At 45.1% G+C, this 17787-nt stretch overlaps 1 protein-coding gene across 1 annotated transcript in view; it reads left to right on the forward strand.

The window, feature by feature from the left end:
* atp6v1ba (ATPase, H+ transporting, lysosomal, V1 subunit B, member a) overlaps nucleotides 1-16457 on the forward strand; it is a 43698-nt gene extending 27241 nt beyond the window's left edge. Inside the window, exons 6-14 of the mRNA XM_080868447.1 lie at nucleotides 26-165; nucleotides 5560-5661; nucleotides 8059-8156; nucleotides 8288-8411; nucleotides 12303-12453; nucleotides 12823-12905; nucleotides 14038-14142; nucleotides 14245-14374; nucleotides 15782-16457. Coding sequence (XP_080724573.1) covers nucleotides 26-165; nucleotides 5560-5661; nucleotides 8059-8156; nucleotides 8288-8411; nucleotides 12303-12453; nucleotides 12823-12905; nucleotides 14038-14142; nucleotides 14245-14374; nucleotides 15782-15921 — 1073 coding nt within the window. The 3' untranslated portion in view covers nucleotides 15922-16457. The remainder of the gene's footprint in view (nucleotides 1-25; nucleotides 166-5559; nucleotides 5662-8058; nucleotides 8157-8287; nucleotides 8412-12302; nucleotides 12454-12822; nucleotides 12906-14037; nucleotides 14143-14244; nucleotides 14375-15781) is intronic.
* The last annotated feature ends 1330 nt before the right edge of the window (nucleotides 16458-17787 follow it).

Genomic DNA, 17787 nt, shown 5'->3' on the forward strand with positions numbered 1-17787 from the left:
CTGAATACGTGTTTCTGTCTCTCAGGTCAGCCCATCAACCCTCAGTGCCGTATCTACCCTGAGGAGATGATCCAGACTGGCATCTCAGCCATTGATGGCATGAATAGCATTGCTCGAGGACAGAAGATCCCCATCTTCTCTGCCGCTGGGTTGCCCCACAATGAGGTGAGATCAGCATACCATTTTATTTCTTTAGTGACAACACCAAGAAGTCTCAATGCTGGTAAAATGCTGGGCCACTAGGTACCACTGGAAGTGCTGAATATCTCCTTTTATCTTTATTGAGAATCAATCCCCATCGTAAACACCAGAGCATACCTGAGTATTAGCTGATATAAGTGTGTTTAGCATTATGTTCATGTAGTGTTTGGTGTCTCTGTAGTGGCTTCAGAGTGAACTCGGATAGCATCTTCACATGATGCCACTCGAGTCAGTGTCAGTTTAGGCAGAAGACTGAAAATGAGGTGACCCTTCCCACTGCATGTAGTCTGTTGCAACAAGAATAACTTCATTAAACCTATTGCATTACTTCCTGTGTTCATTTGGTATTGCAAGCAGATTTTGACAAGGAAGAAGTGCATGGAGTAAAACACAAAAGTAATGTGTCTCTGTCCGGTTTGTAAGTCTGACATCATTATCTGTTTCTGGGTCCTAAACTCCGTCCCTTCAGGTCCCAAAGTCAAACGAACACTGCGGCATCACTGAGAGTTAAAAACTGTCTGAATTCTTTCATCTTTAATAAAATGATCAGTGTTGCTGCTTTACCAGGTGTAACAATTAAGTTTAACATCCAGGCATCCTTGAAAACAGGATTTATTACATTTAACAGAGTTAGAAGTTAGCAGGAAGTTAGCTCGCTAGCTTCTACCTAAACATGATGTAGCATGTTTGACTGAGAGATTTGTGAATAAATTCAAACGTACAGCTCTGCTATCACTTCCAGCATAAATGAAGACAGAAAACTAAACAGCAATGACGTTTGTAGGGTTACTGAAGTTGGGCTAGCTGGTATATATATATACCAGTATATATAACAAATTTCCCACGTGTGGGACTAATAAAGGTTATCTTATCTTATATAATGATGTGCTACTTGATCGCTAGCGACACAGCTATGTTAGCATAACATTAGCATAGTGAAGCTGGAGGATGAACGCTAACGCAGCAATTTCCTAATGTTTCCTAATGTTGTAAACCTGCTCAACATTTGGCAATAAAACCCTTCTGATTCTGATTCTTCTGATTCTGAACTTTTAAGGGAAAAATGAATGAGAGACAAATTAGTAACAAAAATATTAGTCCAGCAGTACCATTCTCAGTTTTATTGCCATTGCTACAGTGGGGCAAAAAAGTATTTAGTCAGCCACCAATTGTGCAAGTTCCCCCACTTAAAATGATGACAGAGGTCAGTAATTTGCACCAGAGGTACACTTCAACTGTGAGAGACAGAATGTGAAAAAAAATCCATGAATCCACATGGTAGGATTTGTAAAGAATTTATTGGTAAATCAGGGTGGAAAATAAGTATTTGGTCACCCCAAACAAGGAAAATCTCTGGCTCTCACAGACCTGTAACGTCTTCTGTAAGAAGCTTTTCTGTCCCCCACTCGTTACCTGTATGAATGGCACCTGTTTGAACTCATCATCTGTATAAAAGACACCTGTCCACAGCCTCAAACAGTCAGACTCCAAACTCCGCCATGGCCAAGACCAAAGAGCTTTCGAAGGACACCAGGAAAAGTATTGTAGACCTGCACCAGACTGGGAAGAGTGAATCTACAATAGGCAAGCAGCTTGGTGTGAAGAAATCAACTGTGGGAGCAATCATCAGAAAATGGAAGACATACAAGACCACTGATAATCTCCCTCCATCTGGGGCTCCACGCAAGATCTCATCCCGTGGGGTCAAAATGATCATGAGAACGGTGAGCAAAGATCCCAGAACCACACGGGGGGACCTGGTGAATGACCTGCAGAGAGCTGGGACCAAAGTAACAAAGGTCACCATCAGTAACACACTACAACGGCAGGGAATCAAATCCCGCAGTGCCAGACGTGTTCCACTGCTGAAGCCAGTGCATGTCCAGGCCCGTCTGAAGTTTGCCAGAGAGCACATGGATGATACAGCAGAGGATTGGGAGAATGTCATGTGGTCAGATGAAACCAAAGTAGAACTTTTTGGTATAAACTCAACTCGTCGTGTTTGGAGGAAGAAGAATACTGAGTTGCATCCCAAGAACACCATACCTACTGTGAAGCATGGGGGTGGAAACATCATGCTACGGGGCTGTTTTTCTGCCAGGGGGACAGGACGACTGATCCGTGTTAAGGACAGAATGAATGGGGCCATGTATCGTGAGATTTTGAGCCAAAACCTCCTTCCATCAGTGAGAACTTTGAAGATGAAACGCGGCTGGGTCTTCCAACATGACAATGATCCAAAACACACCGCCCGGGCAACAAAGGAGTGGCTCCGTAAGAAGCATTTGAAAGTCCTGGAGTGGCCTAGCCAGTCTCCAGACCTCAACCCCATAGAAAATCTGTGGCGGGAGTTGAAAGTCCGTGTTGCTCGGCGACAGCCCCAAAACATCACTGCTCTCGAGAAGATCTGCATGGAGGAATGGGCCAAAATACCAGCTACTGTGTGTGCAAACCTGGTAAAGACCTATAGTAAACGTTTGACCTCTGTTATTGCCAACAAAGGTTATGTTACAAAGTATTGAGTTGTATTTTTGTTATTGACCAAATACTTATTTTCCACCCTGATTTACCAATAAATTCTTTACAAATCCTACCATGTGGATTCATGGATTTTTTTTTTCCACATTCTGTCTCTCACAGTTGAAGTGTACCTCTGGTGCAAATTACTGACCTCTGTCATCATTTTAGGTGGGGGAACTTGCACAATCGGTGGCTGACTAAATACTTTTTTGCCCCACTGTACATCGTATGGGTTTAAAAACTGATCTTTAAAATGAACAGTGGTAATAAAAACTGAGAGAGGCCAGTGATCATTGCCTGTTTTAGGGGCTTGTTCAGATTAAATAGAACAAGATTCAAAGTATTAAAACATTAAAACACAACAGCCATAATAAATTCAGAGTAGTGTGGTTCATCACGTCCTCACTTAAAGACCAGATATGGTTCGGACAGTCTGCTCCTTAGTTTGCCAGATCACCAGAGACCAGAGGAGGTTAAAGTAGTGCTATCCACCCACCTAATACATGCTCTGTGGTCCAAATAACAACAATTAGAAAAACCCAACCGACACCAGGGAGTTTATGTCCCACTTCCCGCATACAGAAAAAGAATGCGGTACTAATGGGAGAGCACCATTTATATACAGTGATGGATGGTTTATCATGGAGTGGACAGATATTACAGATACATTTACAGCCACTTACATACTTTTTTATTTAGGTATTTATTTAGGTGTTCATGTGTAAAGGCTGAGGACAGGCGATAAAGTAGAATTTACTTAAAAACAAACAGAAGCAGTGGCACGGTGGTTAGCACTGTTGCCGCACAGCAAGAAGGTCCTGAGTTCAATTCCACCATCAGGCCGGGGTCTTTCTGTGTGGAGTTATCATGTTCTCCCCCGTGTTTGCGTGGGTTCTCTCCGGGTACTCCGGCTTCCTCCCACCGTCCAAAGACATGCAGCTTGTGGGGATAGGTTAATTGGATAATCCAAATTGTCACTAGGTGTGAATGTGCGAGTGAATGTGAGTGTGAATGGTTGTCTGTCCCTGTGTGTTAGCCCTGCGACAGACTGGCGACCTGTCCAGGGTGTACCCCGCCTCTCGCCCTATGACAGCTGGGATAGGCTCCAGCGCCCCCCGCGACCCTGAAAAGGACAAGCGGAAGCGAATGGATGGATGGATGAAACAGAAGCAGCACTTTGTGTTTTCTTCTCTTTAGAGATGAGAGTAATGGATACGTCCTCCTCATCCTCACTCATGTCAGAGTTCAGACGTGGACAGCTTGTGTATTACATTATCGTTACATTTGTTACAAATGTAACGATTTTTTATTACATTACTGATAAAACAAGATAAAAACAATTGGCCTCAGGCTGCTGGTGATCAGTCACCAATCATTAGTGCAGCCCTCATCTTTAGTCTGTCCTTTTGAACCTTTGTCTCTTTAACTCGCAGCTTTAAACTCAACTTATTTCATCCCTGTACTCTGGGAGGTCATGCTTTTACCAAACTGTTGTATCATACCAAGAACTCACAGCTGCTTTGAATACACCAAAAACCTTTTGCTCGCTCAGCGGTTTAAGCTACATGCTTTGGGATATGTTGAGGTCCAATTTTGTGGAAGTCTTTCAGTGGAAATGTTTAACATGAGTGAGTGGGATGATTCACGAGTGGTAGCTGTGGTCCTTCTGTGTCACATGACAGCTGTTTTGTTTCCTTTTTGGAAGTTTTTGTGCCTCACAGTGGAAATTCATGACTCAGTTGTAGTGTGTTCATGTTCAGACACTTCACAAATGTACTACATCCCCAAATATCCCTCGCTGTATAAAGCTGGGTCAGGTTCAGTGTGTTCAGCTCAAGAGCACCAGCTTTATTGTTAGGATTTGATCACCAGCCTAATTTCTGCTCTGTGGACTTATAAGCTCTGTTTTCACCAAACAAACCCATCATTCAGAGCCATGCTGCTAAACAGGTAGGGCACTTACAACAGCATCCACAGCACCCACAGCATCCACAGCACCTACAGCATCCACAGCACCTACAGCCAGATGCCCTGTCGCTGTGCATTATTTAAAACATAAAGAGCAGCTGCTGCTTATGGCAATTTGTGATATTTAAAACCTTTATTATTGTAGAACAGATCAAAGTGTTACAGTTCAAACCAAAGCAGTGCTAGAGCGAGCGAATGAATCATGTGACCACAAACGCACAGGTGCTATTTTTTTTTTTTTTTAATCTGTCAGCACGTACTTTTGGAAATATGTTCCAACATTTGTTTCCACTGTGCCCACAAAAGGATCAGCTGTGCATAACTGGATCATTTTACATGATTAACGTGCTGCAGAAGTGCCCAAACAAACGCACAACGTGTTCTCCACCTAATTATGGTCTGTTTGGTGTCATTGTGTCATCAAGCACACGTGACAGAGCTCATCCATGTAGGCCTTTTCCCTTTAGCCACCCTGTGGCTGAATTCAAGGTGCACAGAGAGGTCAGGGCCGTGATCATGTCACACATTCACTACAGCGACACAGCGTCTCTGCAGTCTTATATGTAATGTGGTGGTTTATGTAGGGATTGAATGTCAGATATGAAACGGTAATGAGACTGAGTCCTGATGGAGAGGCAGCTGCAGCCGCTCAGTCACAGTGTGAGTGGCTGTAGTTTCCTAGGTGATTGTCTCTTCATTAATAACAGCAGCTATAGTCTGTAAATAGCACGTGATCATTTTGAGCCTCAGGTGACGCTTTCGTATGGATTTGACTCTAGCTTACATGTTCTTTGAGAGCCTTTTGTCGACTGTTAGCCCTTCTGTCCATCCGTCTGTGTGTCTGACTCTGTTTCTTATTGGTGCTTTCAGATTGCTGCCCAAATCTGTCGTCAGGCTGGCCTGGTGCAGAAGTCCAAGGATGTGATGGACTATAGTGCAGACAACTTTGCCATTGTCTTCGCAGCCATGGGGGTAAGCAGACAAATTGCAGCATTCAGCTTTTCAAACTCTTCCCAGCCCATCTGTGGCTCTAATCCCCCTCTTAACCTTGATGTGACACCTTGTTCCCTCCTCCCGCCCTGCATGTTGTCCTTTATTCACCAGGTGATTTAACCTTTAAGTCCCTCTTGTTATTTCTGCACCTCTGAGCATAGCCCCCAGCCATGTAGACAGCTTAGTAATTCAAAGGCCGCCGTCAGCCTCCCGTATCAAGTTCTGTGTTCCTCAGCTGCTCCTTCCATCTGTTGTAATGCTCAATTGTGATGGCTTGACCTCCAAGGAACGAACGAACACACACACACACACACACACACACACACACACACACACACACACACACACACTCACTTGCTTCACTTGCTAAATGTAATCCTTCATCCTTTCACCTTGCACAGTTCACATCCCACGGTGGTTGGTGTGTGACGACTGTGGATAAGCAGTGAAGGCAGTGCTTGGATATGCATTTTTAGCACACAGTGTGCACCATCACAGCATCAGAGTGAATCAAGCTGAAACGGTGTGCTGAACGTCACACCTTCAACTGAAACTCTTCCTCAGGTTGTCATCCTAACGCGGGGTCGGCGACCGGGATTCTGCTCACTGTCACGTTTAAAAATCAGGAATTATTCTTATCTTGGTGTGTTACTTTTTTAAATGTCTGTAAATTTATGAGGTTATGGTGATTTTGTAACATTAAAATGAAACACTCAAACTATGTGTGCTAACTGCTGATGTGTGACGCCTGCGTGTGATTTTCACCATGGATGAATCCAAGCAAAGCTTCTGAAAAAGCCTTTAATGCCACGTGTGCAGATTGATTTGTTTTCACTGCCAGTGTGCTAAACGACAAACAACAACAAGTTTGTGTTGCAGAACATTCCCAGCACAAACACAAAGCCTTTGCTGAAAAATGTGGAAAACACCTGATTCAGAAGACTGGAGGGCTGAAATTCAACTACGTGTGCTGGTTTGTTGGCTGCTCAGGAAATAGTCAGGCCCAGGAAGCCGTTAACAGCAGGAGAGTAAAAGAATTCAGAATATGTCTTTGTCAGACTTGACAAATGAGAGACGTGTCTCTCTCTGCAAAGACTGTAACAGACAGAAACATGAAAATAGCAGAAACGTCACCAGCGGTCTGTGATGAGTCCAAAGGTGTACGAATCACAGTGTTCTGCTGTGAGCGCTGCTGGGCCACAGAAAGGATCCCACTGACAGACCAAACACAGGTGTGGGGTTGTGGTGTGGGTGGCTGCTGATAGGCTTTGTAGCTTCACTGCAGACATCACTGAGCAGAGCATCGCTGATGTTTCACTACAGCCTGCACCAAACTTTCCCTGAGCATGAATGTTGTCATTCAGATTGTGACCAAAGTCATGGCTGCAGGTTTAAACCACTGTCAGGCCTGTTACTGGACCACGTGGACATCCTGCTGAACAACGACGTCTGACCACGGGGAAGTGCTGACGTGCTCTGCAAGCAAAGGGATCACGATGAGCTGGAGCAGCCAGAGTGGTGGAAAAGCTACACATGGAGGATATGACAGCGCAGCCCGGCACAGGCTGGAGGAGGCTTTCAAGTGCAATTTGGCAGTGTTAGCCAGAGACTTACAGTCTCTTACAGTTACAGACTTACATTTCAAAAAGACTTACAATGTAATAAAGTATCTGCAGTCACCACAGTGCAAACTTGGATTCTGTGAGTTCAGAGAGGAAAACGCCACATCATCCTTTCCTGTCCTTCACCATCCATCGCTGTTCAATACGACTGCAGGTGTAAGTCAAACATATATGTCCAAGTTCTGGACGTCCTGGGCGCGGCCCGCCGGGGGACGTGACGTCCTGGGCGCGGCCCGCCGGGGGACGTCGTGTGTTTCTGATTGTTTTGGTCAGACTGTGCCTGAGGTCGCGGCTCTGGCACTGCTCATCGTGTCTAACAGTATAACATCAAGTCCATTGAGGAACTTTGACCGGTGGTTGAATGTGGTTCTCGCAGCCATCAGTCACATGTGCTGTATGGTAAATAACATGTCTGTGTAGCTGTGTGCGTTGCTGACACTGAACTACTCGCCTGGTACTAATGTTGTGAACCTTCCACATGGAACAGTGATCGAATTTCCATTTCTGAGTTGAAACTGAAGGAAGGAGGATGATGAACGTGTTTATATTAATGACGTCAACTGTAAGTCTTTATGAGGAGTTTTACAAACATCACGTTCCCTTCGTGACAGAATGGCTCGCTCCTGCTCTTTGCTGCCTTTTCAGTACCTTCATGCCTTCAGACGTTCTTGCATCTCTCCAGGACACCTCACAGTTTGTGAAGCCACTAATGTTCCAGAGATGATTTCTGAAATGCTTATGGCATCTGTTTCAGGTCAACATGGAAACGGCTCGTTTCTTCAAGTCTGACTTTGAAGAAAATGGCTCTATGGACAATGTCTGCCTTTTCCTCAACTTGGCCAACGACCCCACGTAAGAAATGATCTCCAGCAGTAGTCTGGCTGATGTTGTACATGTGGGCTGCTGTGTGTGTTACTCGTAATTGTTTGTCTCGTGGACTGAGAGCTACTAAAGATCTTGACTTTTCTCTTGCGGCTAACTAGCATCGAGCGTATCATCACTCCCCGCCTGGCGCTGACGACGGCAGAGTACCTGGCCTACCAGTGTGAGAAACACGTCCTGGTCATCCTCACCGACATGAGCTCCTACGCTGAAGCTCTGAGAGAGGTACGACTGCCTTTACTGTCTTTGGCTCAGCTAATGTTTAGGTGTTGTTTGTCAAAATAACATCGGTGTAAAAGCCAAATCCCAGTGAGTCACAACGTTTTAATCTAATGCTCTGTATTCAGGGCTCTAGAGTGCGACCATATTTTTCAATGATGCGACTAAAAAAAATCTTTGGTGTGACCAGCTGTTCAAGGTTTTGAAAAAAACGTAAACACAGAGCGGACCCGACGCATCACAATCAGCTTTCTCACACGGACACGGCGTCGGGCCGAAAGCCGACAGCTCGCTGACTCTGATGCGTCGGCGCTTTGTGTTTCCGTCTTTTTTGCACTCGATTCTGAGCTGCAGGTTTTATCTCTCTCCAACCAAAATTCACTGAAGCAGCAGCAAAAGAAGATCCAAACTACGCTCCACAATTGATAAATGTCGTCATGAATCCCCTCTGACTTCTGCTGCTTTGCTACCAGCACAATAAAATCACACTTCCTGCACAGCTCTCTCTGTGCTTCGAGAACAGTTTCCCGTCTCAAATCTCTGTTTCCTGCATCATTCATTCGTTTATCACCCTCCAGTCTACCGTTGTTTACAGCGCTGTCGGCCGCTCGGACGAGAAAGCCTCATTTCTGCTGTTCAATACTGAAGAAATGTAAACTTCTTAAAACTATGCAATATTGCAGAATATTTTAAAGTTGATCTGCTATAGAAAACAGGAAAATCCCCTTCATGTTTTTCTGTTTTATCCTCAGTTACTTTGACACAAAGGCCTCTGCTGTGATGCTCACACCTCTGATGAAGGCTCACATGTATCAATGCTGATAAACCATCAAATTATAATATTTCTGACTGTCTGAGGCTAAATCAAATTGAATCGAATCAGGACCTCGTGAATCGGAATCGAGTGCATTACAGAAATCAGTGATGATGCCAGCCGTAGTGAGCAGCCTCGGCCCGACAGAAGTGGATGTAGCTGTGGGTAAAAAGGTGGAAAGAACTACTGATAACTTTTTTGTTAAGGCCTGATCCTTCTGAAACTCATAGCCAGCTCTGACACGGAGCCATCTGAAAAAGCACAGTGTATCCAGGAAACACATTATGTGCTGCGATAAATGCCCAAGTGTCCCCTCTAACACGGCCTTTCAGTGGCAAGCAGGTCGTCAGAGGAGCCGATGTGATGATTACGTTTAACTTGTCTACAGTATCACCAAAGAGAGCCAACGCACTTTAAGCACAAGCTTGTTAGTTAATCTTTTACAAATCAATATTGTCTGTGTGGACAGCAGTTTCCCACATGTAAAACTGCGGTGTTCAGCGATGCGGTTGAAAAAGTTAGGCGCACCAGGGCAACGGTGGCCCTGCGTGTTAAGGTCACTAACTCTACTGCTGGTTTGGTTGTTTTAATGCAGATAAGTGTGTTAAACAAATCCAACGACTCCTCATGCCCGGGCTCACAGTCGTCGTGGTTACTGGTTCTTCTTTATGAAAGGTTGATAATTTTACATTTACCATTCTGACCTGAAGAGTCTTTGGACGACTCTGGTAGGACGAATCCACATTTTAAATGTTTTTTGGTGTTTCACGTGAGTCTTAACCTCATGAGCAACTCTTGGCCGAGGATTCTTTAGCCTACAGTGACCACTGAGATTCCCTAACACTGACCAAAGGACACTTAAACGCTGCTTACATGGGGACAACGTCGACTCATAGATAGCAACACATTTTTCTGGCACAGCCTCCGAGGTGCACGGAGAAGACAAAGAGCTGATGTGTGGACAGTGACACTTACAGGATCAGGGAGCAGCTCTGCATTAGGCCTTCTGCCTCATTGCAAGACGTCCAACTGTTTGTGTTTAAATTAATGTTAATTGGTCAGCTGGTTCATTTGTGTCGCTGGAGTGTCCACAACAACATCAACTCGTGTCATCATGCTGCTGTGCATAAAAAGGGGAACCTTTAGGTTCTCACATTTCCATGGCTGATATTTGTTGCCAGAGGCTTTTCACTGTGTCATTGTATGCACGTTGTACCTCTGAGAGTGAAAACAAAGGCCAGACCTTCATGGGTGTTGGTGGATTATATATCCATTGTCACAGAGGCTTTACTGAGCAATGTTGTGCAGGAAACCTGAGATGCTGCCATATCCCAGGTAAATATAAATCAGCTGAATAACCCTTCAGGCTCATCTGCAGAAGCTAACGTGGTCAGCGAGTTCTTCTTCTCAGTGTTAAATCCTAGAAGTTGTTTTTAATTGTGTCCTATTCTTTTCACATTCAGTTTACATGCAGCTTTTCCATCTGCTCTCTCACTCTGCCGCACATATATGTATGTATGCCACATATTCAGCAGTGTGTGGTAAATACTGAATCCTCTCTCAAGCTGCACTCTGGCACAAAGTCAACACCCCCCAGTGTAAAACCTCAGCAACATCAGCACAAAGGTGATAGACTCACTAAAGTCGTGAGCTCCTGCTGAAAGGGAGGATAATGTGTCCTTCAGTCTACTAGGAAATACCTTAACTTCATTATTGTAGGTCTGGCTTTAAAAGGAAATGGACCCCCCCGATCCTCACTCCCCTCACACCCACTGCCCTCCTTTCTCCTTGTTGCGAGGAGTCGGGTCCTCTCAACTCACTCTTTTGTGTCTCCGTAATAATCCTTTTGTGTTGCACAGTTTGCTGTTTCAATATGTTGGCACAGCACAGTGTGGGTTTTTAAAGGGTGCATGTGTGTTTGCTGTTCATAACCTTGGCACATGTACGTCTGCACCAATAGTCAACTGAGCCTCGGGCAGCTCGATGGGTAATTCAGCGTGTACAAAGAGCCGGGACATTAACATTTAACTTCTGTTTCCATTCACAAGCGTGAAGGTTGAATTTTGCATTGACTCTGCTGTTCAGCATCGTGGAGACTGCCCATCAACCTTTCAATCCACAGGTGAATAGGATCCATTTTCTTTCCCTCTTGCTCTGAATCCGGTGAACTTTTAGAACAAAGATTTGCTTTGGTCGTTTTTGTAGAGGGTCTCCAACAGAATGGCAGCATTTCCAATCAGCTCTTTGCCTCTTTTGTAACCGAAATGGAAGAGTCAGCATCACTTGACTCTGCAGAAGTAAAGACTAGTGTTTGTCTTTGTTTTGAGTCTTACAATAATTTGATGTCTTCAGTTTAAATGCCAAATCCTGTGTTGCAGCCCGTTTACCCGAGGATGCAGAATGATGCTGTGCCAACCTCTGAATTGGTTTCAGACCAAATTTAAGTCAGGTGTGAAAACACTCATATAGCAGCTGTCAGTTTTTAAAGTTTCTTTTTCCAAACATATTGACTTGGAGGGGATCATTCCCTAACCTTGGTCACAGTGGTGAGCAGCACCGTCGCCTCACATCAACGTTTCAGACCTTGGAGTTTGTGTTGTCTACTCCAGCTTCCTCCCATGGGTGGTAAATAACTGCAGATCTGTGGCCAACTGTAACCAGTCTGTTGCGTCCCTCTGCAGCCTCTAATCTGCTCAGTGTGTTCAGCTGGTGCTAATTGGCCACACCTAATCAGGTGTGGATAAAAGCATACCTGAGGCAAGCTTCCCAGGGAGCTCCCTAGTCTTTGCCTCGGTGGCACCAGCCGTTTTAGCCAACCTGAGAGTCCATTTTAAGATAAAACCTCGTTTCACCTACACTCTGGTATTCGTCTCCTTTTTTATGTTGCGGCTTTTGAGCCGGGTCGTAACAAGTCTAAAGTGTTTGGACTGGCCAGTGAGACCAGTAAAGACTAGACTATATCCAGTACCAGTGACCAAAATAAATGACACAACCTGAACATTTTTCCCAGATGAGATTCAAATATAAAGGGAATGTCTCATTACAGCCTTTGTCTGCTTCCCCCAACTCGTCCTCACCTTTAGGTCTCTGCTGCCCGAGAGGAAGTACCCGGGCGTCGAGGGTTTCCTGGCTACATGTACACAGATCTGGCCACCATCTATGAACGCGCCGGCAGAGTGGAAGGCAGAAACGGCTCCATCACCCAGATCCCCATTCTGACCATGCCCAACGATGGTGAGAGCACACCGCCTGCCATAGCTCTGAGCTGAAGCCTCATGTCTCTACCTGTGTGTGGTCGTCAGTCATCCACCTGTCCTTAAACGAGTTAATCTGCCCATGAGGCAACTGAATTAATGGAGGAGGTGTCTAAAGTGGAATGAGTAGACATTTTTGATGCCGTCAGTTACCATGGAAACATGTATGAAGAGCCTGCTCCTGTCTGAACATGACCCGCCCCCCCACAGCACTGCAGGGAGGGTGATTGTGTTGGCTTTTACAAAGGGCTCCCTGCTCTGGAGTAACACAGCCTCTCTGTGCTGGTGCAGCTACGTCTTCATAGTCATCGTGTTCCAGTTCAACAAATGCATTTGTCTCTTTGAACAGACATCACTCATCCAATTCCTGATCTGACTGGATACATCACAGAGGGCCAGGTGTATGTGGACAGACAGCTGCACAACAGACAGGTATGTGTCAGTCCGGGCTTTGAACCTGTGGCCTCACAGGTCAAAACCTGAAGAACAATATTAACATAATGATAACTGATGATGTCTGCAGACGATCGTGTTGTGCCCAGGTCCTCCGTGTCACATCTGTCACTGCAGAAATCAGTCTGTGTACCGAGAGCACATGCTCACTGCACGCATGTAGCTCATGTTTGATGGACACTCGACCAAACAGAAACATTGTTTTTTTTAAGTAAAGGTTTTTGGGCAGCACGGTGGTTAGCACTGTTGCCGCACAGCAAGAAGGTCCTGAGTTCAGTTCCACCATCAGGCCGGGGTCTTTCTGTGTGGAGTTTGCATGTTCTCCCCGTGTTTGCGTGGGTTCCCTCCGGGTACACCGGCTTCCTCCCACCGTCCAAAGACATGCAGCTTGTGGGGATAGGTTAATTGGAAAATCCAAATTGCCACTAGGTGTGAGTGTGAATGGTTGTCTGTCCCTGTGTGTTGGCCCTGCGACAGACTGGCGACCTGTTCAGGGTGGACCCCGCCTCTCGCCCTCTGACAGCTGGGATTGGCTCCAGCGGAAGTGGATGGATGGAAAAGTTTTGTGGGGTTATTTTTTATGTTGTCTGACAAAGTCAGTATGACAGGAAATGCTAACCTGCCAGAAGGAGAGTCTTTGATCCACGTGCTGCACGTGTTTGGTTTTTCCTCAACCTGCGACGTGTTTGACATGAGTCTCCTCTAAAGTTTTGATCGAAGCTGTAAACCAAAGCTAGACTGTGTGTTCCAAACTACATGATCCTGCACATTTCACAGTAAAGACTCCCTGCGTGCTGTACCTCAGCTGCTGTGTTTTTGGACAGCAGCAGGGACTCACGGGACTGTGAGCTGTGAATGTTAGAGCACAGCTTGCTGAGGAGTTTGTCCTTATCTTGTTCCACACACAGACTTTTCATCCCAGTTAAATCAGACTTTGGTCAGAGTTGTTTGGACAGGTCTGACCTAAGAAACCACGCTGCAGTGTGGACACAGCACAGAGCCAGATCTTTTAAAGAGCCGGCCTGTTTCTCTCATTTGGAGCTGAACAGCTGCCCTTTGTGCTTTTCCACAATATCCAGTAACACCTGTAACCTCATCCTACGTCTTTCAGATCTACCCACCTATCAACGTGCTGCCCTCTCTGTCCCGTTTAATGAAGTCTGCCATTGGAGAGGGGATGACCCGGAAGGACCACGCCGATGTGTCAAACCAGCTGGTAAACCGTCTCGCACGTTGCACCATGAATAATGTGTGTGAGGGCAGCAGTGTTGGTATGCAGCAGTAATAGTTCACGCAGTGAGTGTGTGTGTGTCTGCAGTATGCCTGTTACGCTATCGGTAAGGATGTCCAGGCCATGAAGGCCGTGGTGGGAGAAGAGGCGCTCACCTCGGATGATCTGCTGTATCTGGAGTTCCTGCAGAAGTTTGAGAAGAACTTTATTGCTCAGGGTAAGAAAAGCGATCTGCACACCGACAGACAGCAGCTTTGTATCACACTGTGTAACAGGAACACAAGAACACAACATTTCATTACAGCATTTTATTCACATAGTTTTCTCCTACGTTCCTTCATCTGCGACCTCACTGACACCTTTATTAGATTCAGTTTATAGCCTCAGTCGTCAGTTTCAAGTATTTATAAAAAGGTTGGTTAGAAGAGCTGAAGGAGGAAAGCAGGGCACGCTGAACGGCTACAACTAACTGATAGCTTTTATTTTAAGTTCCACATATTTGAAGCATCTTAGGGGCCTTTATTTTGAAGGTGTGTCTCGGCCCTCCTCCTCCATCGTGTCAGCTTCCTCGTAGTGCTGGGGGGTTTTGTGACTGCACTTGGGGACACATTCAGAGGTGCTCCTCTGTTCCTTCAGGTCTTAAACGGATGCTGCACGGTGGTTCGTCTTTACGATCACCACCTGTCAGCCTCGTGCGTTGGATCAGCTGTGCTTGCGGTCCATTGGACCCTGCTGTGAAGCTCAGCTCAGTGTTTGCACTGCAGTCACAGTGCAGTCTGTTACTTGTTTTGAATATGATTTGTAAGATTGTTACTGTTTAGTAAACAACAGATATGTAGTTATTATCTCACAGCAGTGAGGTCAGCCTGTAATCAGCATGTAACGTATGAAACTACGGCTGTTTTCTTCTGTCAGAGCGCTCTGCTGCGAATACCTGCAGCTGTTTTGGCATTTATTGTATGTCTGAGGTTACGTTTGTTCCTGGAAAATACTGATCTGTGAGGGTTCCTTCTTTTCTTCTCTTTGAGTGAGTAACGTGTTAAAATGGCATAATCTTCTTGGTAAATACAGAGCCTTATTCCTCTTCTCAACACTAATAGACTCTAATGTTCCTGTGCATCCCGACAGCAGTATCCAAAGCATGTGGGAAACACACGTCACAGTTTGTATGGAGGCGGCTCTGCAGATGTGAGTGATGGGGCTGAGACCGCTGCAGGTTACTCAGCTCTCACTGATCATTTCAGCAGTCGGTCTGGAGAAATTGAGCTTGGGTTAAAATAAAAATGGGAGCACGATGAAAAGGTGTATGACGTTCTCCAGAGTACTTCGTCGTGGAGTGCACCACACGTTCGATTTCCTCATGTCAGTGTTTAATCAGCGAGTGACTGACGTGCTCTTTGTGTTACTGTTATACCGTCAGTATAAAGCACCTGGAGGCGACTGCTGTGGAGATTTGTTTCTATATAAATGCATTTGAATTTACTGAGAGGCTTTTTCATTGTGTTCGCATCACGTTTCTGTTTTAAAAACTGCACCTTTGATAAAAGCTACATGTAAGGTTACTGCAGTTGTAACACTGGATGTGTTGGTGTGTTTTGCTAACTGTGACTGCTCTGTGTGTCAGGCCCATACGACAACAGGACGGTGTACGAAACCTTAGACATCGGCTGGCAGCTGCTGCGAATCTTCCCCAAGGAGATGCTCAAGAGGATTCCTCAGAGCACGCTGGCAGAGTTTTACCCCCGAGAGTCTGCTCGTCACTGAGGCACACGTCACCATGCTCTGGTTCTGCTAACAGGCCGTTTCCATGTCTCAGTAATAATACCCCCTCCTTTAGATTCACTGTAGTGTGTTCGTGTATGAAAAGTGTCTGAGTAAAGAGTAAGTGTATCCTAATCAGTCCTTATTTATTGTGCTGTTATATATCAAGATATCTTCTTTATCAAATAAAGCCCAACGAGAGCAAAGCAAAAGGTTTCCTGTAGAGACCCGTGATGATGCCACCATGTTCTCAAAAGGTGTTATTTCATGATTTAGTAACTGTACAGAAACACGTACAGGCACCGGTGTTTGTTTTAAGGACGGTCAGCGCTCTCTGCTCTCCGTGTTACGTGGACCTGGATGCTTTCTTCTGCCCTCTGGACCTTCTTGCTTCTTCTCTGCATTTACATTTTTGTGCTGTTTTGATTTGTCTTGCAAAAACATGAGTGAGTGTATTTTAAAGAAATCACATCTGTCTGCAGAAACTGTTTATTGTGCAACCATGGTTCTGTGAGTTTACATTAAATTATATGACGGTGCTTTGTTGTGTGTCCTGGATCATTGTCCCCTGCTGCCAACATCTGAGCTACAAAAACATATCTGTTAGCGGCTGTAACAAAAGTATGAATATGTAACTACAAGGCTCCCTCATCCTTTCTTTTTAGAGCTGTGAACTCTAAACCAGCTCTCCCAGTTTCTGCTGACACAGCCAGTGTCCTCCCTCACTGCCTTCATCAGCTGTTAGCATCAGATGAGCCAGTGTGACAGTTAAGCTAACGTCATCCGTCTGTGTGGAGCTGCTACAGGATACAATGTGCTGCACACCAGAAGAGCAAAGGATAAATGAAGGCTTTGTGTTTCATGTTGCTTCACATTGAATTCTTACAGGATGTGTTTGAATGGAAAATTAATCTGCAAAGAAAAACCGCGCAGCTGTCTTCACTGTATCGGCGCCACGGTTCATTTATCGTGACTGAAGTGGATACAAAGTAAACAGCATCGTTCTTCTGCTGTTGATATTTCTATATTTAATGTTGACGTCCGCGTGCCAGAATATTGATGAGCCGGGCTTATTATTGCTGTTATTATTTTTGTTGTTGTTTTTAATCCTTTTGAGGTCAAAGTGGAGATTCTAGTTGTTCAGAGACAAACAACCTCGGTCAGTGAACTCGTGCTACAAAGGAAATGATTCCTGTTCTGGCACAAAACCACACAAACAATGTGCCAAGGTGTCCGTGGAAAGGACGTTTCTACACAGACGAGCTTTCAAGTCCTGTTTTCATAGTTTCATATTATTCTTTATATTTCTGGTTTTATTGTGAAGCACTTTGACTTGTATCTATGAATCGTGCTGTGTAAATACAATCAACTAGACATGCTAGTAGTGACGTTTCGTGAAGCAGCGAGAGACGAGCGTCGTGACGTTACCGACAGAAATGACACGTTTATTATTGTCACGTGGTGTCTGACGTTTTGCCTGATTATTTGTATCCTCTGTGTCTTTACTGTATGAAGAGCCAAGACTCCAACGTTTCGGGAGTAATAAGTTATTAAAGGAAGTGTTTGGGAACTAAAAATCAAGAATGGCAGATGCAAGGTTATCAGCGGTTCCATCCTCGTACAATAAAGAGGATGTGTTGCATGACACGTGTTTCATAAAGCCATCTACACTAAGCTTGTTGTAAAGGATGCAACAGCCGTGGCAGTTCGTCTGGAATCAAGTGTGATCCGCACATTCCGACTTTATTCTCAAAATAATCACTGATATTGTTCCTAATGTGGCCCTAATGCTCCCAGCTGCACTCTTATCTCGTGCTGTGTCCACCTGGGCAGGTGTGTCTTGAAAGAACACTTCCTGTTGAACTTTGG

This window comes from Rhamphochromis sp. 'chilingali' (genome assembly GCF_963969265.1).
Source record: "Rhamphochromis sp. 'chilingali' genome assembly, chromosome: 20".
NCBI lineage: Eukaryota > Metazoa > Chordata > Actinopteri > Cichliformes > Cichlidae > Rhamphochromis > Rhamphochromis sp. 'chilingali'.